Raw genomic sequence first — 24936 nt, forward strand, 5'->3', positions numbered from 1 at the left:
TAAACTTGCTAACGTTAGTGAAAGGGATTATGAGTGACTGTGTTAAGATTAGGACGGACTTGGCAGTGATACTTGTTCACCTAAGTTACAGAATATATTAATTGAGGACATAATTTCCAACCTTTCGTTTCGTGTTCCTCCCGAAACGTAGATTAGTGACTTTAATTGCAGCCTGGTTCATGTCGAAGTGCAGTAGGTTTCATTCAGCTTTCCTACTGATGATCTGCTGAGACAATGTTCACAGATAGGTAAAGGTCCGTCGTAAAGGGACGGAAAGAACCGCGTCGCCGCAGTTGCCTGGTGAAACGTTGTTGTGATGCCTCGTTTAAGGAGCAGAAATGCGTACCATCACGTTTCCGACTTTGATAAAGGTCGGATTGTAGCCTATCGCGATTGCGGTTTATCGTCAGCCACGACTCGATCCCTGAGTCAACAAATGGGGACGTTTACAAGACGACAACCATCTGCACGAACAGTTCGACGACGTTTGCAGCAGCATGGACTACCAGCTCTGAGACCATGGCTGAGGTTACCCTTGACGCCGCATCACAGACAGGAGCGCCTGCGATGGTGTACTCAACGACGAACCTGGGTCCACGACTGACAAAACGTCATTTTTTCGGATGAATCCAGGTTCTGTTTACAGCAAGCATCATGATGGTCGCATCCGTGTTTGGCGACATCGCGGTGAACACACATTGGAAGCGTGTATTCGTCATCGCCATATTGGCGTATCACCCAGCGTGATGGTATGGGGTGCCATTGCTTACACGTCTCGGTCACCTCTTGTTCGCACTGGCAGCACTTTGAACAGTGAACGTTACATTTCAGACAGACAGGAGCGCCTGCGATGGTGTACTCAACGACGAACCTGGGTGCACGAATGACAAAACGTCATTTTTTCGGATCAATCCAGGTTCTGTTTACAGCATCATGATGGACGCATACGTGTTTGGCGACATCGCGGTGAACACACATTGGAAGCGTGTATTCGTCATCGCCATATTGGCGTATCACCCAGCGTGATGGTATGGGGTGCCATTGCTTACACGTCTCGGTCACCTCTTGTTCGCATTGACGGCGGTTTGAAAAGTGGACGTTACATTTCAGATTTGTTACGAGCCATGGCTCTACCCTTCATTCGACCCCTGCGATACCCTACATTTCAGCAGGATAATGCACGACTGCATGTTGCAGGTACTGTACGGGCCTTTCTGGTTACAGAAAATGTTCGGCTGCTGCCCTGGCCAGCACATTCTCCAGATCTCTCTCCAATTAAAAACGTCTGGTCAATGGTGGCCGATCAACTGGCTCGTCACAATACGCCAGTCACTACTCTGGATGAACTGTGGTATCGTGTTGGAGCTGCATCTGTACACGCCATCCAAGCTTTGTTTGACTCAATGCCCAGGCGTATCAGGGCCGTTATTACGGCCAGAGGTGGTTGTTCTGGGTACTGATTTCTCAGGATCTATGCACCCAAATTGCGTGAAAATGTAATCACATGTCAGTTCTAGTATAATATATTTGTCCAATGAATATCCGTTTATCATCTGCATTTCTTCTTGGTGTAGCAATTTTAATGTCCAGTACTGTAGATGTCGAAATTTTGAAGAAATGTAAATGTTACAGTAGCGATGTGTTTTGTGTGTCCAGAGACAGCCCCTCCACTGATGAGTGCTACCGCGGCTGCAGCCGCTCTCCAGGCGTGCGCTGCGGGCGGCGGCGGCAGTGTCGGCGCCTTGTTCTGGCAGCTGCTGGCCTCCCTGACGCATGCGCAGTGCGCACTCGCCGACCGCAGTGCCTTCCCGCGGGACGCGTCGCCCCCGTTGCCGGAGTACGACTTCGTGGTGGTCGGCGCCGGGTCTGCGGGGGCGGCGGTGGCCGCCAGGCTCTCCGAGAATCCCGGCTGGAGCGTTCTGCTCCTGGAGGCGGGAGGGGACCCTTCCCCAGCGTCGGACGTCCCCGGTCTCTCTCTAACACTGTGGCAGACCGAGGTACGTCCCCACATCCTACGTCTCCGACTGCGTCTACGTCCGTAATCTCCAAAACCAACGTGACGTGCATGGCACATGGTACTTCCCACTGCGTTTCTTCCATCCCAGTCGCGCATGGAGGAGGGGAAAAACGACGGATCGAATGGCTCTGTGTGCGAAGTAATCAGATCAATCTTGTTTTTGTAATCCCTTTATGGGAGCGGCATGTAGGAAGCTGTGGTAAATTCCTACTTTCTACGCCAGGGGAGAGCGTTCTACCTTGGAACACTTTTCAGACTTTTGCCTTTAGCCAGGCCTGTGATACAAATTTATTTTCTTATACCATCTTGCAATTATAGTATTCACTTTTTGTGTGCTGCTGTCCTTTTCTCAAATTACAAAAGTTATTCCAGAATAGTAAGATATTTCAAATTTGAAAGATTCTTCCAAGATACAATATGGTCACGAACCTAGGAACAAACTTCCTATTCAAGTCATAACGCGCTGCAACTGAGGAAATCTTGTCAATATGACACTTAATAGTGAATGTGCTACATTGTAACTCGACGAGTGGCTAAAAATCACAGAAAGACAACTACAGTGGTGAACGAACAACGAAGACAACACAACAGAATGAAAAGTTCCGAGAGCGAACCAAACCGAGAGCCTAAATGTAGCAGTATCAGGAACCAAGCAACACTGAGTGCAGTGAGCAATACGAAAGAGCAGCGAGAGCGCCTGTGCTATGCATTCTGGAGCGGTTTGAACTTGTTGGGTTGGCTTGTTTTGGGGGAAGAGACCAAACTACGAGGTCATCGGCCTCATCGGATAAGGGAAGGACGGGGAAGTAATTCGGCCATGCCCTTTCAAAGGAACCATCCCGGCATTTGCCTGGAGCGATTTAGGGAAATCAAGGAAAACCTTAATCACGATGGCCGGACGCGGGATTGAACCGTCGTCCTCCAGAATGCGAGTCCAGTCTGCTAACCACTGCGCCACCTCGCTCGGTGAATTTGTTGGGGTTGTGATACCAAATCCCTCCCCCTCCGACCCCTCCCGAAATGGGCACGTTGGACCGGAAGTGCCCTTCTCGATGTTTTGGAGAGTGAAATGCCAGAATGATTCGTGTCCCAGTGGAGGAGCCCACCAGCTGGAAGAAGATGTGAGGAACGTCGAGCAATACACTGGGAAACGACAGTGTGGGAGATGGCTGTTGAGTGGATCGATGCTGTGGTGACGTTTCAACAAACTCCTTATCTGCATCCACGGGAATTGCCGGCAGTGCCATAGAGTGAAAACTGTACTCGTTTGGTTGAGGGATTTTCAAGGGTGGGCAGTCCTACTCCAAGCTTAGAGTGTCCCACTAATGGTGGCACAGTCAGTAGTTGAGGATGAAGTTGGCTGGTATGCTCCAAATGCCTTGGAGTAACAACTCTCGTAAGGTGCTGCCCATGTGTGGCCACCACCATAGCTGGCATCCACGGATGTTCTGCGCCATATGAAACCGGCCAGATCTCTGAATGTGGGCGGGCGGGGGGGGGGGGGGGGTGGTAATATCATCCAGCATGTTCCATCATATGTTCTGAGGGCAGGTGGTGCTAGGAAGGGATGGAGAGTATGCTGCTGTCCCATATGGAGCAGCTCTGCTGGGCTGTGGTCATGGACAGGTTTAGTCCTGTAAGTGCTCAGGAACATTATGAGTGCTGCTGCAGTAGTGTATATGCTTACTGCTGCCAGCATTTGTTGTTCAAACATCTGCTACACTTCACCATTGAACAATGGATGAAGAGGTAGGTTAATTATGTGTGTAATGCTATTGGCATTGCTGAACTGTTCAAAGGCCAATACCATGAATGGAGGAACACTGTCTGACATGAGGATGAGGGGAAGCCATTCGATGGTGAGAATCTGTATACGTACGTTGAAGGTGGCGTCTGTAGTGTTGGACGCCATGCTAACCGCACATGGTAGCTGCAATAAGCGTCCATGACAGTGAGCCACATAGAGCACAGAAAGGACCACCAAAGTCCATATGAGGTCATACACTACTGGCTATTCAAATTACTACACCAAGAAGAAAAGCAGATGGTAATTGGGTAGTCATTTGAAACGTCCCCTTAGAACAATTATACATGACTGTGCTTAAACTGACACCAATATTTTTAGCGCAACGCAATCTGACTATCAAAGATCCCTGCAAAAGAATGGCCCTGAGTAACATTAAACTATACCTTTCAGAAATCACTTACCTCACAAAAATCTTCATTACTCGAACTACTGCAATACAGCGAACGCCACTACTGCCAGCTAAATAAAAGATTCAAACTACGGAAGGCTTTAACTACTGATAGGGATAATTAGCAAATGAAAGATATTAATAGAGAACAAACAATGTATTTACCTTAATAGTCATAATATATATAGCAGTTCATGACAAATTACAAAACTCCGCCATCTCTCTCCTCACATCCACCACTGCTGGCGGCTCACCTCCAACTGCGCAACGCTACGCGCTGTTCACATCCAGCTGCCGCTGCCCAACACTACAATGGCAGACAACAATGCAAACTAGCCACAGACTGCACACAGCACAGCCAGTGATTTTCATACAGAGAGCGCTACGTGTCGGCGGCGTTACCAATATAAGAACCTAAACAGCCTGCTTACATAAAGAAAACATAAACAGCCTACTTACATAGCCCCCATCCTCCCCACAAAAAATTTTACAAAATATTTTTGGGCAGTGGCCAATAATGATTTGATAAAATTTTTCATAATTGTAATTACAATCAAATGCACACACTTATTGATACAATGTTGGTCAAAAGCTAAAATTTTCTCACAGTCCATAAAGATAGTCCTGATCATTCATCATAATAGTAATTACAGTTTTTTTTCACAAAGTCTCATTAGTAAAAGAAATTGCACACAGAAGTAGTGGATTTCCATGCAGTCTTGAAGAAGTAGTGTTGTCCTTCCAACAGAAAGACAGTGCTGACTCTTGACATGCTGACAGGTAATTGGCCACAACAGAGCAAACCCACAGTAGTCATTCGAAGTTGATGAATATTGGTAGGTAGGTCATCACAGAGCAGACCCACTGTAGTCCTGGTAGAGATTGTGGTATTGGTGGGCCACCAGAGGTGCAGACCCACTGCAGTCCTTGTAGAAATAATGGTATTGGTGAGTCATCAAAGATGCAGACCCACTGCAGATGGCCAGCAACCATCTGTTGCGACTGTGCAGGTGCACAATCACCATTGAAGAGTCTTGCAGATAATATAGCAAGTCCATAACCACCACTTGTGCACTCACAAAGTTTTTGGAATTGTCCTTAGAACCAGCAATGCTGTTATCCAGTCCCTTGCTGAATTATTAACACATGTGCAAACACTAACAGTCCCAACTTCTGACATATTGTGCATTACTATGACCAACAGAAAAGTGTGCAGTGAAATGTAACTTACAAGTTAATAATATCATGAACTGGTGACAATTACAATTTTATAACATGAGAATACAATTACAAAGGTACAAAATACATCATTAAAGAACATAACAATACAGAGAACATTTGTAGTACAGGCTGTACAACAGAATAGAAATAAACATATACATCAGTGTTACAGGAATTATGACATAAGTAAATACATAAAAGATCAGAATAATGATTGAAACATCAACTTCACCCATGAGCAACAAAACAGAACAGATAAATAATGTCTAAACATCTTTACAAGGTAAATAACATATTATTAATGCCAATTATATTTGAGGATAACAGTATTCCTCATCATAGTGAATATAGCTTAGTATTAGAAAAAAAATTCTATGAAACTACACAGAGACAGGAAGAAAACAAATACACAAGGGTACACAAACACATAGTGGGATAACACAAAAGGAAAGGACAGGGTTCGTTTTCAGTGTAACATTTGGTACTGCAGTCCACCCCAAAACTTCATTCCATACATCTTTCCTCTTATTTCATCCTTTGTTTCCACCAAAAAATCCTATCCAAGCATGCTTTCTGTATTTATTTCATATATTTCTTACCTCATCATTTATTTCCAAGAAAATCCTACCTAAACCTGTTGTCCCTAAACCCTACCTTTTTTTTGTTCATATCCTCTTTCAAAATTCTTTTTTTTTTGTTTTGGCCACACCATTTTCTTATAGCTTCTCAATGCATTTCTTCCAATTCATCATAGTTAGTTTCTTATATAGTCTACCCCTCTTAAGCTAACTTAAATCTACTGAGCTCAGATGCTAAACTAAGGGACGAGGCAATGCAGCAGTACATAACAAATTAACACAAACAGCAATGACAAAACAATGCCAATTTGCAAAGCAAGCAGCAGTAAATCTAAATTAACAGATAAAATGCAAAATTACACCTAATATGAGCCAATGTGCAGCAACAATAAAAATAAATCAGTAGTAAAACTAGCTTAACAGAGTAATACAAAGTGAAATTTAGTAGCACTATGCCTGGCAAACAGCAGCAGAAATAACTTATATCTAAACATGACATAGCTCAAGCAGAAAAAATATTACAGTAAAAATGGCCATCTTTAATACCTATGTCACATCTTAACACTAAAGTGATGCATCACGAGAACTTACACTAGCAGATAAATTACCAAATCGTAAAGAAATTATTTATTCAATTCCTGTGAAGGGAAACGTCTATTTATGTGCCCTCGTTTTCTTGGAAGTAAATTAAAAATTTCTTATTGACTGGATCTGTAGGCATAAAATAACTATATTAGTACATATATTAAATATTATTTTAACCAATGCTGCAGTGCAGCTAGCAACTAGATATTAAACAAAATGAGCAATCTCTTAACTACAAAGACGATAGATGTAAAATGTTTCTAATCATTTCATCAGGCATTTTAGTAAATATCATAAATTACGAGCTCCACAGTATGCTTTCAACAAGGAAATGTCAATAGCGAGGATAATGGCCTTCCTTTTTTTTTTTTTTACCTGTGCTTCCGGAAAGGCACACCCTAATGGCTGACACAGCTGTGTGCCCACGACGCACGTGCAGGTGGTCACTTAACTTCCTTACAGAAATATTTACGACAGCAGTTTCCGCTACAGTGACAGTCTCATATAAAAATTTCACAGGTCGAGAATTTACGTTGCATATGTGTAGAAACAAAATCCTATGAATATAACAGTGTCCAAAAAAATTTTCACTGGCATTGTGATACATTCACGCATTTACACACATTTCATAACTCTTAAAGTACGATTCTTGGTTTCCAACATCCTTTTTCACAATTCAAGAGTCCCTAACTTCTATTCATTATTCATATACATATAAACACGTAATCACATTCCTCATATATGGTAGCATCATCTTATTGACATAAACATACCTCAACAGCATAATACACATCGTTGTCGTAAAAATAACATCATAACACCTCAGTCAACTCTCAAAAAAGTCGTAGCTTTCTGCAATAATTTCAAACCATAAAAAATATTCTCTGCTCATTTCAATAGTGTCATCTGCCTCAAACGTACTTTAAAAATCGTGATCCCATACCAAATATATCATTCAAAGCTCTCATAATATCACAATGGGTCCGAAAAAATATGAACAGTTCACAAAGTACAGACAAAATACAATTTCGTAAGTGTGAAGTTACCCAACTCTGTAATTGCGTAAACATGTGTCACTGACATAATAAAAAGATGTTTGTTTCTCTGTTAAATGATCAGATAGCTGTGTAATTTATGTGTTAGAGAAATATGGTACTGATGTGTGAAGTTGTACAAGCAAATACCATATTAGCTAGGGCTCCTTGTGCTTGCCAAACACATGGTACACAAAGTAAGTGTGCACCCCCCTGAGGATTAATGTAATTATACCGTCAGGTGTTACAGATTACAGCAATGGAATGAAATGTATCACGGAAAACTTTCTTTGTAATTCAAAAATCTTTAAAAATAAATGTTTTAAGTACAAAATTAATCACTGAAATGCGTGTCCTGTAGCGCTAAAGGTGCATCTTGTTGTAAGATAATCTCTGTGGAAGTGTCGTAGTTATTGTCCTCCAAAAGCTAAGTTCAGCAGAAGCCAATGTACTTACCTCATGATAAACAAAAGTGAAATGCTTTGCGTATAGATTTCTTAGTTATTACGCTTATTGTTGAGATGAAGAAATTACTGTGCTGTAACGTATTGTTGTGCTACGGAAAAGGCTGTCTCATTGTAGCTATACCACAAAAGTTACTACTAAAACATGTTTTACTTTCCAGAATATTTCAGAAAAACTGTGCAGATATGAAACAGAAACACCGCAAAAGCTACATTGTAAATTATCACACATTAGTAGTGTCGTGATAAAATCGTGTAGCTGTCACATAAACTAACCACTGTGTCATCTGGTATCTCACAGAAAGTACTTTAAATCCAGAATGTATTTTGAAGTAAACCAAAATGTTGCATTAAAATCTCATTAGCAGTACTGGTAAATGTTCTAAGTATGTGAGCCTTATAGACGTTACGTAATCGTGCAACTAACAAGCAAGAATGTACACACACAATAACACTGTGTTGTCTGTTCACAATAACAATGCATTCGTAATTTCTGTTTAAATAAGTTCTCTTGGTTCTTGACTGGATATTTAACTTCAAACATTGTTGCATGGTAACAGTTTCTAAAGCATACTAGTAACGTGAAGTGAAACGTTTTATGGCAAAGACAAAGTTAAAAAGCAGATTATCTTTCAATAAACGGTTTTACATGTGAAATGTGGTGTAACCCTTTGCTCTTCTCAGTACGCAGAGTTTCAACTTGAATGCAATTATTATGCGGTATTCGTCCGTAAAGAATACTGGAATTTTGCTCAAGGTTAACGTCAATGTTATTTTTCTCTGAGCCAGCGGGCACAGGTGGCTGCCTGCGGTGCGAGTCATTGTCTGTTTCTTTGTTCGCGGGCGCCGTTACTGGGATTTGGAGACCTAACTTCTACAAATTCACCGTGACGAGAATCCCGCCAGTTCTGATGAAATTCACGTCTGTCGTTTGGTCGGTAGTTTACATAGTTTCTTTCTTGTCTGTCACGTGGTGGAGAATTTCTCCCTGAGTCGTAACTGCGTGCTGGACCGTTGCGTCTAAAGTTATTCTGTCTCCCTTGATAATAATTATTTTGGTTCCCATATTGTCTGTTTCTACGGTAATCTTTGTCATATTCATTACTACGGAAATGCGATCTTTCTCTGTAACTATTACTCTGCCAATGGTTGTCATATGGGTGGTGTCTGTTTTGGTCACGATTTGCGTTGTAAGAATAACCTTGTCGTGTCCAGTTATTATTTCTGTCATCACGGAATTGCGACGGATGTGACCTGTAATTATTGTTTTCCTGTTTTCGCATCCCGCGATTGTCTGTGTTAATTTCTAATTCTTGTAAGAGTCCCTCAAATGCTTCAATGTCGTATTTGCAACGGCCTGCCAAAATAATACGCCGTAAATGTTCAGGCAGTTTGATTAAGCAAATGCGGATGAGTTCTGAGGGGCTATATGGGTTTGACAGGTACTGATTCTTGTGCAACATGTCTTCAAAATATTTGACAAGACTGGAAAATTCAGATTGTTCAGAGTGTTTCATCATCATGATGCTATGTTTTACTCGGTCTTGTGTAGCTTGTGACCAATACGCTGAGAGGAACGCATGGTAAAATTCTCCTTCACTATGACAATCGTGAATGACCAATCACATTCTTACAGCTGGTTCATTCTCCAAGTAGCCACACATAAATTCTAATCTGTGTTCTAATGACCAGTTGGGAGGAAAACAATGAGAGAATTGATGGAGCCACGCTTGTGGATGAATGTCGTTGGCAGAATTCTTAAATGTCTTGAATTTACGTGTAGTAATGAACAGCTTATAGTCAAAGTCATCGTGTCGGCGAGTAGCATATCGGTCATGTTACGTCGTGTCAGCGGTTCCATCTCAAAATTCGGTCCACCTTGCCAATTCCTTTCATAATTACCGAAATGCCCTGTGTTATTATTTTGTGGCTGTTCCGTATTTCTATGTCCCTCTTCCCGTATTGGGGTGCGAGTGTCCTCTGAAATACGTAATTCTTGTATTACCTGTGTCAACTGATCTTGTACTTCCCGGATTTCTCTTTTGTACTGTGTATTGATTTGATTTTGATTTTGTTTGAATTTTCTTATTTGTTCATACTCTTCTGTGTCAGTAAAGGCTACAGGTCTTGTGTCATTCAGATCATCATCTACCTTTGTAGATAAGTTAGTGACCTGATCCGAAAGTTCGGCTACTTTCTCCGATAGTGAACACATTTCCTCAGTGTGTTTTTCTGAACCAAGTTTCAGAGTGTCCATTTGTGTTGAAATCGAATCTACTGTGTCCTTTAAGTTTTCCTGAGTTTTTGCAAGTTGCGTAACCGAATCGGTAGATGCAACTGAGTCAATTTTAGCCCACAAGGTCTCATGATTTTCATGAACAATGGTTTGCAGTTCTTTTATGGCTGCTTCGTGATTCTCTAATGCATTTTCATGCCGCGAAACAATAGGTTGAAAATGTTCACAAATTTGTGTTTTTACGTCATTACAGTCTTTTTGACATTTCGATTCAATGTTATGTAACTCAGTAGTTAAATCTTCACGAGTTTGTTCAAGCGTGGTGTGAAGATTTTGTTCCATTGCGTCTAACTCTTGCTGTGTTTGTCTCTGATGTTGTTCCATTGTGTCTAACTTTTGAAGATTTTGTCCCATTTGTTGCATAATTGTAATAACAATGCGTTAGTGTCTGGAACATGTTCCTCAGTGCTTTTCGGCCGTGAATTTGCACCGGCAACATTCACATTTTGACAAGCAGAAAATGTGTCTTGACTTATTTGAGAAAACGGTGAGGACGCAAAACCTGAATCTACAGTATTTGCAAGATTGTGTCCTGTCATTTTGGATTCCTGAGGCGAGCTGTTGCCGAGCGATCGATCGATAATGCTTCCCTGTTCACTAATTGTTTCACTGCCTACGCCATTGTTTGCCGCCCGCTCCATTTCCCTATGCATAGTGACCAAATTACTACTTGGAATGTCTGTTAATTCACTACACAGTGGTGCTGATAAGCTACGCTCGTCGTCACTATTATTTCTCAGTTTACTTTGGAGCCTAGTGTTACGTTTTTCACACGCCATTATTGTGACAATATTTCACACGATAACACAGAAAAACACAATTTGAAGAGCAAAAATAAGAGAACACATTAACATAGAACTGAAAATAATATCTAGTTAATTGTAGCTGCGAAATACTCGGTGCAAATCTACATGCATGCCACAACTGTTTTACTGTACAACAATGAAAAACCACACCTACCAAGGAAATTCTCTCTACAATTACGCGCTAGCAATAAACAAAAGCTACACTAAATACACAAACTACAAGAAAAAATCAGAAGATTCCAGTGAGGTATCCTCGGCTAAGGGTCGACATATGAAACGTCCCCTTAGAACAATTATACATGACTGTGCTAAAACTGACACACAATATTTTTAGCGCAACGCAATCTGACTATCAAAGATCCCTGCAAAAGAATGGCCCTGAGTAACATTAAATGATACCTTTCACAAATCACTTACCTCACAAAAATCTTCATTACTCGAACTACTGCAATACACCGAACGCCACTACTGCCAGCTAAATAAAAGATTCAAACTACGGAAGGCACTAACTACTGATAGGGATAGTTAGCAAATGAAAGATATTAATAGAGAACAAACAATGTATTTACCTTAATAGTCATAATATACACTCCTGGAAATTGAAATAAGAACACCGTGAATTCATTGTCCCAGGAAGGGGAATCTTTATTGACACATTCCTGGGGTCAGATACATCACATGATCACACTGACAGAACCACAGGCACATAGACACAGGCAACAGAGCATGCACAATGTCGGCACTAGTACAGTGTATATCCACCTTTCGCAGCAATGCAGGCTGCTATTCTCCCATGGAGACGATCGTAGAGATGCTGGATGTAGTCCTGTGGAACGGCTTGCCATGCCATTTCCACCTGGCGCCTCAGTTGGACCAGCGTTCGTGCTGGACGTGCAGACCGCGTGAGACGACGCTTCATCCAGTCCCAAACATGCTCAATGGGGGACAGATCCGGAGATCTTGCTGGCCAGGGTAGTTGACTTACACCTTCTAGAGCACGTTGGGTGGCACGGGATACATGCGGACGTGCAGTGTCCTGTTGGAACAGCAAGTTCCCTTGCCGGTCTAGAAATGGTAGAACGATGGGTTCGATGACGGTTTGGATATACCGTGCACTATTCAGTGTCCCCTCGACGATCACCAGTGGTGTACAGCCAGTGTAGGAGATTGCTCCCCACACCATGATGCCGGGTGTTGGCCCTGTGTGCCTCGGTCGTACGCAGTCCTGATTGTGGCGCTCACCTGCACGGCGCCAAACACGCATACGAGCATCATTGGCACCAAGGCAGAAGCGACTCTCATCGCTGAAGACGACACGTCTCCATTCGTCCCTCCATTCACGCCTGTCGCGACACCACTGGAGGCGGGCTGCACGATGTTGGGGCGTGAAGACGGCCTAACGGTGTGCGGGACCGTAGCCCAGCTTCATGGAGACGGTAGCGAATGGTCCTCGCCGATACCCCAGGAGCAACAGTGTCCCTAATTTGCTGGGAAGTGGCGGTGCGTGTAACCTCCCCCTCACTTATCGACCTTAATGACAGTGAAAAATGAAACCGCGTGTACCTAATGGGAGTTTTGGAAAAGCAATCGTCACCGAAGTTAACCTGTCGGTAAAGAGGGAGGAAAGGGTTACATCTAAATGAAAGGAAATGTGCTAATGAAACTGGTGGAAATTAATTTTGAAAAGGGGTAAAGTTAATAAAGAAAGTAAATGTGCAGCCGTTACGTTAGCAATTAACTAGCGGTAATTAGGTATTTGAGATTTGGGGGAAATCACGGTCGCCAGTCCTAAGGACAATTACTATAGTAACTGAAAAAGAAAGGTTATTACACATATAATTAGCACTAGAAGCGTGGCAACTGAAGGTTGACACGTGTAGTGTGAAAACTGAAAGTTTGTCAGAAGTAATAAATTTCGCTACACCCTGACTTAATTTAGCAAAAGAATTAATAAAACCGGAAAATCGAAAGTTAATTTAGTGACTGAAGTTAATAGTGAGCTTTCTTTCTGAAGCACATCGAAATTCAGTAAAATACGGTTAGTCTTGGACTACCTCAACAATCATTTCAAAAGCTACTTGAATCTACGCAATTTAGAAAGAAGAGATTTAACTTTGAACTTGAATTAAATGATTCTGAACAATTAACAATAGTAAAATTTAGTACGTACCAAGCTGAGCTGCAGTCACCGGTAAGCTAAAATATGGTAACAAAACTCGCACTCTTAATTTGTGCTTGTGTAATCTGAATATTGTAGCCAGCTAACTGAACTTTGAAATTAAAGCAGTGAAATAGAATTAGCTATATTAATTTAGTGCTGGCGTTTGAATTTCAACGACACTCGGGTTCATTTCGGAAAAGGAAGGGACCCTGCTTGCTAATGCAATTGGGACAATGAGCAACAAAGGTTCATGCTACGTTGCTGTAATTTTAGAGACGAAAATGGAACAGTTTGAAAAGCTGAGGTCTGCCATACAGTTCTAAAACTTTACGTGCGTCCAGTCTTCCTTGTCGGTTGATTGAAGGTTTGAAGCCGTCGGTCGAGGAGGTGGCGACAGTCTCATTGTATATATACAAACAGTAAAACAATTACAATATACAAAGAGACAGAAATGTCATATCTTGAGGTAACAAAGCAAGGAAAAAAATAGTACCATAGATGGAAATAGGAGGCTATGCATTTCCGGCGTTACACGCGGTCCCCTACGGCACTGCGTAGGATCCTACGGTCTTGGCGTGCATCCGTGCGTCGCTGCGGTCCGGTCCCAGGTCGACGGGCACGTGCACCTTCCGCCGACCACTGGCGACAACATCGATGTACTGTGGAGACCTCACGCCCCACGTGTTGAGCAATTCGGCGGTACGTCCACCCGGCCTCCCGCATGCCCACTATACGCCCTCGCTCAAAGTCCGTCAACTGCACATACGGTTCACGTCCACGCTGTCGCGGCATGCTACCAGTGTTAAAGACTGCGATGGAGCTCCGTATGCCACGGCAAACTGCCTGACACTGACGGCGGCGGTGCACAAATGCTGCGCAGCTAGGACCATTCGAAGGCCAACACCGCGGTTCCTGGTGTGTCTGCTGTGCCGTGCGTGTGATCATTGCTTGTACAGCCCTCTCGCAGTGTCCGGAGCAAGTATGGTGGGTCTGACACACCGGTATCGATGCGTTCTTTTTTCCATTTCCAGGAGTGTATATAGCAGTTCATGACAAATTACAAAACTCCGCCATCTCTCTCCTCACATCCACCACTGCTGGCGGCTCACCTCCAACTGCGCAACACTACGCGCTGTTCACATCCAGCTGCCGCTGCCCAACACTACAATGGCAGACAACAATGCAAACTAGCCACAGACTGCACACAGCACAGCCAGTGATTTTCATACAGAGAGCGCTACGTGGCGGCGGCGTTACCAATATAAGAACCTAAACAGCCTACTTACATAAAGAAAACATAAACAGCCTACTTACACATTGAACAAATATATTATACTAGAACGGACACGTGATTACATTTTCACGCAATTTGGGTGCATAGATCCTGAGAAAAAATGGTTCAAATGGTTCAAATGGCTCTGAGCACTATGGGACTCAACTGCTGAGGTCATTAGTCCCCTAGAACGTAGAACTAGTTAAACCTAACTAACCTAAGGACATCACAAACATCCATGCCCGAGGCAGGATTCGAACCTGCGACCGTAGCGGTCTTGCGGTTCCAGACTGCAGCGCCTTTAACCGCACGGCCACTTCGGCCGGCTGGTTAAAATGGCTCTGAGCACTATGCGACTTAACTTATGAGGTAATCAGTTGCCTAGAACTTAGGACTAATTAAACCTAACTAACCTAAGGACATCACACACATCCATGACCGAGGCAGGATTCGAACCTGCGACAGGAGCGGTCGCTCGGCACCAGAACGTAGCGCCTAGAACCGCACGGCCACTCCGGCCGGCAGATCCTGAGAAATCAGAACCCAGAACAACCACCTCTGGCCGTAGTGACGGCCTTGATACGCCTGGGCATTGAGTCAAACAGAGCTTGGATGGCGTGTACAGGTATAGCAGCCCACGCAGCTTCAACACGATACCACAGTTCGTCAAGAGTAGTGACTGCCGTATTGTGACGAGGCAATTGCTCGCCCACCATTGACCAGGCGTTTTCAATTGGTGAGAGATCTGGAGAATGTGGTGGCAGGGCAGCAGTCGAACATTTTCTGTATTCAGAAAGGCCCTTACAGGACCGGCAGCATGCGGTCGCCCTTTATTCTTCTCAAATGTAGGGTTTAGCAAGGGATAGAATGAAGGGCAGAGCCATGGATCGTAACACTCCTGAAACGTGCCGTCAATGCGAACAAGAGGTGACCGAGACGTGTAACCAATGGCACCCCATACCATCGCGACGGGTGATACGACAGTATGGCGATGACGAATACAGTCTTCCAATGTTGTTCACCGCGATGTCGCCAAAGACGGATGCGACCATCACGATGCTGTAAACGGAACCTGTGTTCATCCAAAAAAATGACGTTTTGCCATTCGTGCACCCAGGTTCGTCGTTGAAAACACCATCGCAGGCGCTCCTGTCTGTGATGCAGCGGCAAGGGTAACCGCAGCCATGGTCTCCGAGCTGATAGTCCATGCTGCTGCAAACGTCGTCGAACTGTTCGTGCAGATGGTTGCTGTCTTGCAAACGTCCCCATCTGTTGACTCAGGGATCGAGACGTGGCTGCACGATTCGTTGCAGCCATGCGGATAAAATGCCTGTCATCTCGACTGCTAGTGACACGTGGCCGTTGGGATCCAGCACGGCGTTCCATATTACCCTCCGGAACCCACCGATTCCATATTCTGCTAACAGTCATTGGATCTCGACCAGCGCGAGTAGCAATGTCGCGATACGATAAACCGCAATCGCGATAGGCTATAATCCGACCTTTATCATAGTCGGAAACGTACACGAAGCATCACAACAACGTTTCACCAGGCAACGCTGGTCTACTGCTGTTTGTGTATGAGAACTCGGTTGGAAACTTTCCTCGTGTCGGTTCATTGTAGGTGTCACCACCGGCGCCAACCTTGTGTAAACGCTCTGAAAAGTTTATCATTTGCACATCACAGCATCTTCTTCCTGTCAGTTAAATTTCGCGTCTGTAGTACGTCATCTTCGTGGTGTAGCAATTTTAATGGCCAGTAGTGTACATTGACAGGGAATTGGCCAAAGGGCGAAAGACTGAGTCACAGTACACTGATTTTGGGCACACACAGGATTGCTGTTCACCACGGTCTCCACATCTTTATTCAGTCCTGGCCAGAAGTCATGTCGTCTGCGAACGGCTTTCATCCGAGACGTACCTCGATGTCCACAAAGGAGGAGTTCCAAGACAAGACAACATAAGGTAGTTGCGATGACAATAGGGGCGAATTCTTATCAGCATCCAGCAGGAGAACACTGGAGAGAACAGACAAACGATGAGAAAGGCGAGCCCCGGCCCAGAGTTCTGGATCAGCAGATTATGAAAAATAATTGGGCCAGCCATGTAGCACATTGTATGTAACATGCCATTCATAGGGTCATCAGCACGTGGGTGCAGTGATGTGAGTAGCGATAATGGGAAACTCGTCCAAGGTGTGTTGTCATTCTACATCAGAGTGAAAATAGGAGAATTCCTGTTGGTCAGATGTTCAGTCTGGTCCTGAAGGTAGATGAGCGAGGGAATCCACGTTTGCATACGACGATCGCTACGGTGCACAAGCACTCGACGAGTGCCGCAGGGAGAAGCATCAGCCGCCAAAACAAGCGAATGTGATGGCGAAAAAGGCAGGGCAGTGAGCATAACATGTGCGTCATCTAGGTGAAAGTATGCTCATGGGCAGCCAACCAGCGGAACTGAACACCCTTCTTCCGCAGTTGGTTGAGTGGATGCGTACATAATGTGTGCTACTTTTGGGAGGAACCTAGAGTAATAATTCACCTTACCCAAAAAGGTCTGCAGCTCCTATAGGTCTTGGGGACGTGAGAGGTCAACAGCCATAACACTGCGAGTCAGTGGGCTGAATTCCACCTTTGTTGTCAAGTGTCCAGAGTATTCGGCTCTCTCCTGAAATGATGGGCTTTTATGTAGGTGGTACTTGAGCCCTGCTACATCATAAAGAGGATGCATAAGTTGTGCAGGTGGTGTTGGTGCATAGCCCTGTCACGATTGCGATGGTCGGGGAATGGATTGGGGCTGCAAATACGGCTTTTCCCTGGCTCTCATCCTCTAGGGTGTGATCGCCTATCCTTTCTACAGCCATACATGTGCGTTGAACACCTGTTAAGTGCATAATTAAAATACTCTCGATGCTGCTGACTGACAAGTACAAATTGGTTCAAGTGGCTCTAAGCACTATGGAACTCAACACCTGAGGTCATCTCTCCCCTAGACTTAGAACTACTTAAACCTAACTAACATAAGGACATGGTACACATCCATTCCCTGCGACCGGTTCCGGACTGAAGAGCCTAGAACCGCTGTGCCACAGCGGCCGGCGGCAAGTACAAATGTTAACCCGGAGGCTGATGTCAAATGACGAATGGAATGCGTGTTTCAAGTTCATTAAAATTCGTAAGTTTTTACTCATTCCTAAATACAGTTCATTGGTGGTATCTTTCAAACAGTGCCGTTTTAATTATTGCTCGAGCCACCAATAGCGATACTGAACAAGCTATAGATTTTCATAGAAATTGTGGAATGCTGAAGAACATCGATTAATATTTAGCGAATCGATCAGTTAGGTAAAACACTCCCTAGTCCCGATGATCTGATGTTCACTCGACACTAGCGGAGTTCCTAAGTATCGGATGCCACAAAATATTCAGAGACCCGACTGGTTTAAACACAGTCCAGTGGCACTGTTTCAGAATCGGCCACCTAAACGTGGTGAAAGTAATTAGAGTGCAACCTGACCATATCAGAAACTAAAAGTGCAACCTGACCATATCAGGAACTAAGTCCCGTCGCCATCCCAAAACACACTTCAGAATGCTCAAGATAAACAGAGCCCCACAGCAGCGCTTCAGCGGCTAGGTGTGGCGGCACTCGAGTGGAAACAGTCCGCCACAGCTACGGTATTGCGGCAAAGTCCCGTTTTCTTGCAGAAACAATCACCACAAGACGCAACCCGTGAGAAACACAAGTCCCTCCTGTGTGCCACACCAAAAATATCCTATGTCCGGATTCGTCGTGAAAAGTTCTGTCTTCCGTCTGCACGCACAAGCAAAATTCAACTTACACCTCTGGAACCGCAAAAACTATCACCAAAGTGCTCTGGAGCTTTGTGCCAGCTCTGCTTAAATTCGCTCGATCCAAATTTCCCCAAGTTACGTCACGTAACTGCTTTCCATTGATCACCACTTCTTTGCGTAACTTATTACATCGAAGAACAATCTTAATTATGTTTGCGCCATTATATGCACGCTCAAATTCTTACCAAAAAATCTATGTTACACAAATTTATAGCTGCAATAGTTTGCCCAGAATTACTGTTTTAATATGTTGCAATTACCTTTTCAGAGTGCGAAAGCAGTTTTTGTCCATTTGTGGTAGCAAATAACATTACAGTTCCTTATAAGGCAGGACTTTCATTACGGATCTGGAGTGCTCTTTTTGATGCACTGATCAGAATTTACGTATTTGTAAAGAATAAACAAACATGGGCAAAACTATGCAAAAATTATTAATAAACAAAATAACACCACAATAATTACAAATATCACAAACTAATGATGCTGAAATGTGTTTATCGACACCCACTATCATGCACTGTCTTTCTGTTCGTGTATCTGGCTTGCATTATTTGTTTTAATTAATTATTAGAAACAAATTAACAAAGCTGATGTTTTACCAAAGAAATATTAATTGTGCAAACCATACAAGTACATCAGTCGTTAGATTTCGAAGATACCTTTAAAACTAGCACTCGTTGTGCTCTGTACCTGCATCATTTCAAAAGTTATAAATTATTCAACAAATTGCAGGTATTGTAGATTACTTAAAGTAATAAATGAATTTTGCTATTTGGGCAGTAAAGTAACGGATAATGGCCGAAGCAGAGAGGGTATAAAATGTATACTAGCAATGGCAAAGAAAATCGTTCCTGAAGAAGAGAAATTTGGTAACGTAAAATATAGATTTTAATCTTAGAAAGTCTTTTCTGAAAGTATTTGTATGGAATGTAGCCGTGTATGGAAGTGAAACATGAGCGATAAACAGTTTAGACAAGAAGACAAGAGAACCATTTTAAATGTGGTGCTACAGAAGAATGCTGAAGATTAGATGCATAGATCACGTAACTAATGAGGAGGCTCTGAATAGAACTGGGGAGAAAAGAAATTTGCGGCACAACGCACTAGAAGAAGGGATCGGTTGACAGGGCACATTATGAGACGTTAAAGGATCACCATCTCAGTATTGGAGGACAGTGTTGGTGGGGGGTGGGTGTGGAGGGTAAAAGTCGTACAGGGGGACCTAGACATGTATACAGAAAGCAGATTCAGAACAATGTAATTTGTAGTTGTTATTTGAGAGATGAAGAGGCTTGCACGGCATAGAGCAGAATGGAGAGCTGTATCAGACCAGTCTTTGGACTGAAGACAACAATAACTGGGTCTGTAAACGAGGTTATTAGACTGACACCAACAAAAGTAAAGTAATTATAGGAGCTGAAAGAGCTCAATCGATACCGATTAAAGTGGATTAGTAAATGAAATGCTAAAAGTAATAAACGACTATTGCTATTCTGGAAGGACATATTTTGGAAGCACATTAAATTGAGAATGACCGAAACAAAAGAGGATATAAAATAAAGACTGAAAATAGCAAGAAAAGACTTTTTGAAAAAGAGAAATTTGTTATCACACAATGTGATTTAGCCTCACAGTAAATCTTTCTTGAACGTATTTTCTGCTGTGAAGTGTATTTGTACAATAAGAGTTACGGGCAAATCAGAATATAAGCTCTTTGAATACACTACTGGCCATTAAAATTGCTACACCAAGAAGAAATGCAGATGATAAACGGGTACTCATTGGACAAATATATTATACAAGAACTGACATGCCGGCCGCGGTGGTCTAGCGGTTCTGGCGATGCAGTCCGGAACCGCGGGACTGCTACGGTCGCAGGTTCGAATCCTGCCTCGGGCATGGGTGTGTGTGATGCCCTTAGGTTAGTTAGGTTTAAGTAGTTCTAAGTTCTAGGGGACTTATGACCTAAGATGTTGAGTCCCATAGTGCACAGAGCCAATCAAACAATTTGATTACATTTACACTCAATTTGGGTGCATACATCCTGAGAAATCAGTACCCAGAACAATCACTTCTTGCCGTAATAACAGCCTTGATACGTTTGGCTATTGAATGAAACAGAGCTTGGATGGCGTGTACAGGTACAGCTGCCCATGCAGCTACAACACGATACCACAGTTCATCAAGAGTTGTGACTGGCTTATTGTGACGAGACAGTTGCTCGCCCACCATTGACCAGACGTTTTCAGTTGCAGAGAGATCTGGAGAATGCGCTGGCCAGGACCGCAGTCGAACATTTTCTGTCCTGAAAGGCCCATACATGACCTGCAACATGCGGTGGTGCATTATCCTGCTGAAATGTAGGGTTTCGCAGGGATCGAATGAAGGGTAGAGCCACGCGTCGTAACACATTTGAAACGTAACGTCCACTTTTCAAAGTGCCGTGAAGGCGAACAAGAGGTGACCGAGACGTGTAACCAATGGCACCCCATATAATCACGCCGGGTGTTACGCCAGTATGGCGACGACGAATACACGCTTCCAATGTGCGTTCACCGCGTTCTCGCCAAACACGGATGCGTCCACCTTGATGCGGTAAACAGAACCTGGATTCATCCGAAAAAATGACGTTTTGCCATTCGTGCACCCAGGTTCGTCATTGAGTACACCATCGCAGGCGCTCCTGTCTGTGATACAGCGTCAAGGCATGGTCTCCGAGCTGATAGTCCGTGCTGCTGCAAACGTCGTCGAACTGTTCGTGCAGATGGTTGTTGTATTGCAAACGTCCCCATCTGTTGACTCAGGGATCGAGACGTGGCTGCACGATCCGTTACAGCCATGTGGATAAGATGCCTGTAATCTCGACTGGTAGTGATACGAGGCCGTTGGGATCCAGCACGGCGTTCCGTGTTACCCTCCTACTTCAAATGGAAGTAGGCTGCAGTAGTTATCCAGAGGTAAAGAGATTTACACAGAGAGGCTAGCGTGAGACCTACATCAAAGCCGTCTTCAGCCAGAAGACCACAACAATAAACCCAACGAATTATATAAGCTTTAACTGAATTTCAGGAGGGGTAGAAACAAATGAATAATTTTTGTTCCAGATGGACTGGGCATACCAGACTGAACCGGAAGGTCGCGCTTGCCTGTCACAGGTGGATGGAAGGTGTGCCTGGCCACGAGGCAAAGGTCTCGGTGGTAGCAGTTCAATCAACGGCATGACATATATCAGAGGCAGCCCACAGGACTACGATGGCTGGGCAGCACTCGGTAACGATGGCTGGTCGTACCAGGACGTCCTGCCCTTCTTCAAGAAGCTAGAGGCCTTTGACGAGGAAGAATTGAAGAAAAGGCCGCACATGGCAAGTGTACATGGGCGCAGTGGTCCTATTCACGTCACGAAACCAGAGCGCCTAGATCCTGCCTTTGAGACACTAGACGCCGCTGCCAAAGAACTAGACTACAGAATTATTGAGGACTACAGTGCCGAGTCCCATGTGGGATTTGGGAATACACACTGTTCCATCAATAAAGGTATGAGGTGGAGCACAGCTCGTGGATATTTGGTGCCAGTGACAGAGAGGTCGAACCTGCATGTCCTGAAGTCTGCATACGTAACCAAGGTTCTGATTCGGGAAAAGGACCAGGCAGCATATGGAATACAGTTTCTGAAAGACGGCACTATCAAGGAAGTTAGAACAAGAAAGGAAGTAATACTGTCAGCAGGAGTTATCAACACACCTCACATACTAATGCATTCTGGAATTGGGCCAGAAGCCCACTTGGATGAAGTTGGTGTACCAGTGCTGAAGGATCTCAAAGTAGGTTACAATCTTCAGGACCATCTGGCTTATTTTGGACTATGTTACACAAGGAAACATTTGGTGGGAACAACAGCTGAAGAGAATTACTTTAAATATTTGATGAATAGGACAGGTCCTCTTTCAACCACTGGGCTCCTTTCTTACAATGGGTTCACAGTGACAGATAAAGCGCCACCAGGCCTTCCTGCTATCGATACAGCTAACTACCCAGATATACAGCTCATGTTTACGCTTGCCCAAAACACCACCCACAGCATCGCTGCCAAAGATCTCTCTCTGAATGAAGAAACCACGAACGCTCTGAAGAAACTTGCTGAAAACGAGGACGTGATATTAGTTTTGTTGGTATTATTAGCTCCTAGGAGCCGTGGTCGCATCAGGCTGAGGAGTACCGACCCGACAGACCTGCCACTCATCTACCCTGCCTACCTTGAAGACCCTGATGACTTCGAGAATCTACTTGCTGGGGTGGAGTTCGCCCAGAGGTTTGGCTCGACAGATGCGATGCAGAAAGCTGGTTACTCTGTAAAGGAGTTCCCTCTGAAGAACTGCAGCCGCTCATCGCTGCTGAAACACGAGTACTGGCGATGCGCTGTGGCACACCTCACCAGCTCAGGGTACCACCCTGCGGGCACCGCCAAGATGGGGCCTTCCGCAGATGCTGACGCGGTCGTTGACCCGTGGCTACGAGTCCACGGCGTGCGCAATCTGCGTGTAGCTGACGCGTCCGTCATGCCAGTCATCGTTCGCTGCAACACCAACGTCGCCTCTATCATGATCGGCGAGAAGTGTGCGCATATGGTGACTGAAGAGTGGCGGGACCACTCCTAGGGGTGGACAAACAGAACTTACACGGGAGATCCTCACATAAAAGGTAGGACGAAAGAAGGGCTTGAACAGTACTACCGTAGAAAATTCTTTATCATTGCCATTAAAAGTAATATAATTTGAGTTCTGAGCCGGAATGTTAATGTCTAGGTTTTAAAAAGGAAATTAGTGCAAAATAAATTGAAGAAAACAATTTTAACTGATGTTTTAGAGAATACAATAAATATCTGTAGACGTTATTGTGTTGATACAGAAAACAGTAAATTATGTAAATGTTGACTTACTCACTAAATAATATATAAAGCAAACAACTCAACAACCGAGCTAGGTTAATAATTGCCTCATTTTTCCGACCTCCAGACTCAGCAGCACTAGTGGCAGAACAACTGAGAGAAAATCTGGAACACATTTCACATAAATTTTCTCAGCATGTTATAGTCTTAGGTGGAGATTTCAATTTACCAGATATAGACTGGGACACTCAGGTGTTTAGGACGGGTGATAGGGACAGAGCATCGAGTGACATTATACTGAGTGCACTATCCGAAAATTACCTCGAGCAATTAAACAGGGAACCGACTCGTGGAGATACCATCTTGGACCTACTGATAACAGACCCGAACTTTTCGGCTCTGTAAGCGCAGAACAGGGAAACAGTGGTCATAAGGCCGTTGCAGCATCCCTGAATATGGAAGTAAATAGGATTATAAAAAAAGGGAAGAAGGTTTACCTGTTTAGCAAGAGTAATAGAAGGCAGATTTCAGACTACCTAACAGATCAAAATGAAAATTTCTCTTCCGACACTGACAATGTTGAGTGTTTATGGAAAAAGTTCAAGGCAATCGTAAAATGCGTTTTAGACAGGTACGTGCCGAGTAAAACTATGAGGGATGGGAAAAACCTACCGTGGTTCAACAAAAAAGTTAGGAAACTACTGCGAAAGCAAAGAGAGCTTCACTGCAAGTTTAAACGCAGCCAAAACCTCTCAGAGAAACAGAAGCTAAACGATGTCAAAGTTAGCGTAAGGAGGGCTATGCGTGAAGCGTTCAGTGAAATCGAAAGTACAATTCTATGTACCGACTTGTCAGAAAATCCTAGGAAGTTCTGGCCTTACGTTAAATCAGTAAGTGGCTCGAAACAGCAAATCCAGACACTCCGGGATGATGATGGCAATAAAACAGAGGATGAAACACGTAAAGCTGTAAAGCTGAAATACTAAACACCTTTTTCCAAAGCTTTTCACAGAGGAAGACCGCACTGCAATTCCTTCTCTAAATCCTCGCACAAACGAAAAAATGGCTGACATCGAAATAAGTGTCCAAGGAATAGAAAAGCAACTGGAATCACTCAACAGAGGAAAGTCCAGTGAACCTGACGGGATGCCAATTCGATTCTACACAGAGTACGCGAAAGAACTTGCCCCCCTTCTAACAGCCGTGTACCGCAAGTCTCTAGAGGAACGGAAGGTTCCAAATGATAGGAAAAGAGCACAGTTAGTCCCAGACTTCAAGAAGGGTCGCCGAGCAGATGCGCAAAAGTATAGACCTATATCTCTGATTTCGATCTGTTGTAGAATTTTAGAACGTGTTTTTTTGCTCGCGTATCATGTCGTTTCTGGAAACCCAGAATCTACTCTGTAGGAATCAACATGGATTCCGGAAACAGCGATCGTGTGAGACCCAACTCGCTTTATTTGTTCATGAGACCCAGAAAATATTAGATACAGGCTCCCAGGTAGATGCTATTTTCCTTGACTTCCGGAAGGCGTTCGATACAGTTCCGCACTGTCGCCTGATAAAC

At 43.9% G+C, this 24936-nt stretch overlaps 1 protein-coding gene across 1 annotated transcript; it reads left to right on the top strand.

Moving 5' to 3' along the window:
- The first annotated feature begins 1637 nt into the window (after positions 1–1637).
- LOC126095683 (glucose dehydrogenase [FAD, quinone]-like) lies at positions 1638–23139 on the top strand. Its single transcript, XM_049910439.1, has 2 exons — positions 1638–1997; positions 21589–23139. The coding sequence occupies exons 1-2, from the start codon at positions 1638–1640 to the stop codon at positions 23137–23139; spliced, it is 1911 nt and encodes a 636-aa protein (XP_049766396.1).
- Positions 23140–24936: the final 1797 nt, after the last annotated feature.

The sequence above is a fragment of the Schistocerca cancellata genome, chromosome 8, assembly GCF_023864275.1.
Source record: "Schistocerca cancellata isolate TAMUIC-IGC-003103 chromosome 8, iqSchCanc2.1, whole genome shotgun sequence".
Taxonomy (NCBI): domain Eukaryota; kingdom Metazoa; phylum Arthropoda; class Insecta; order Orthoptera; family Acrididae; genus Schistocerca; species Schistocerca cancellata.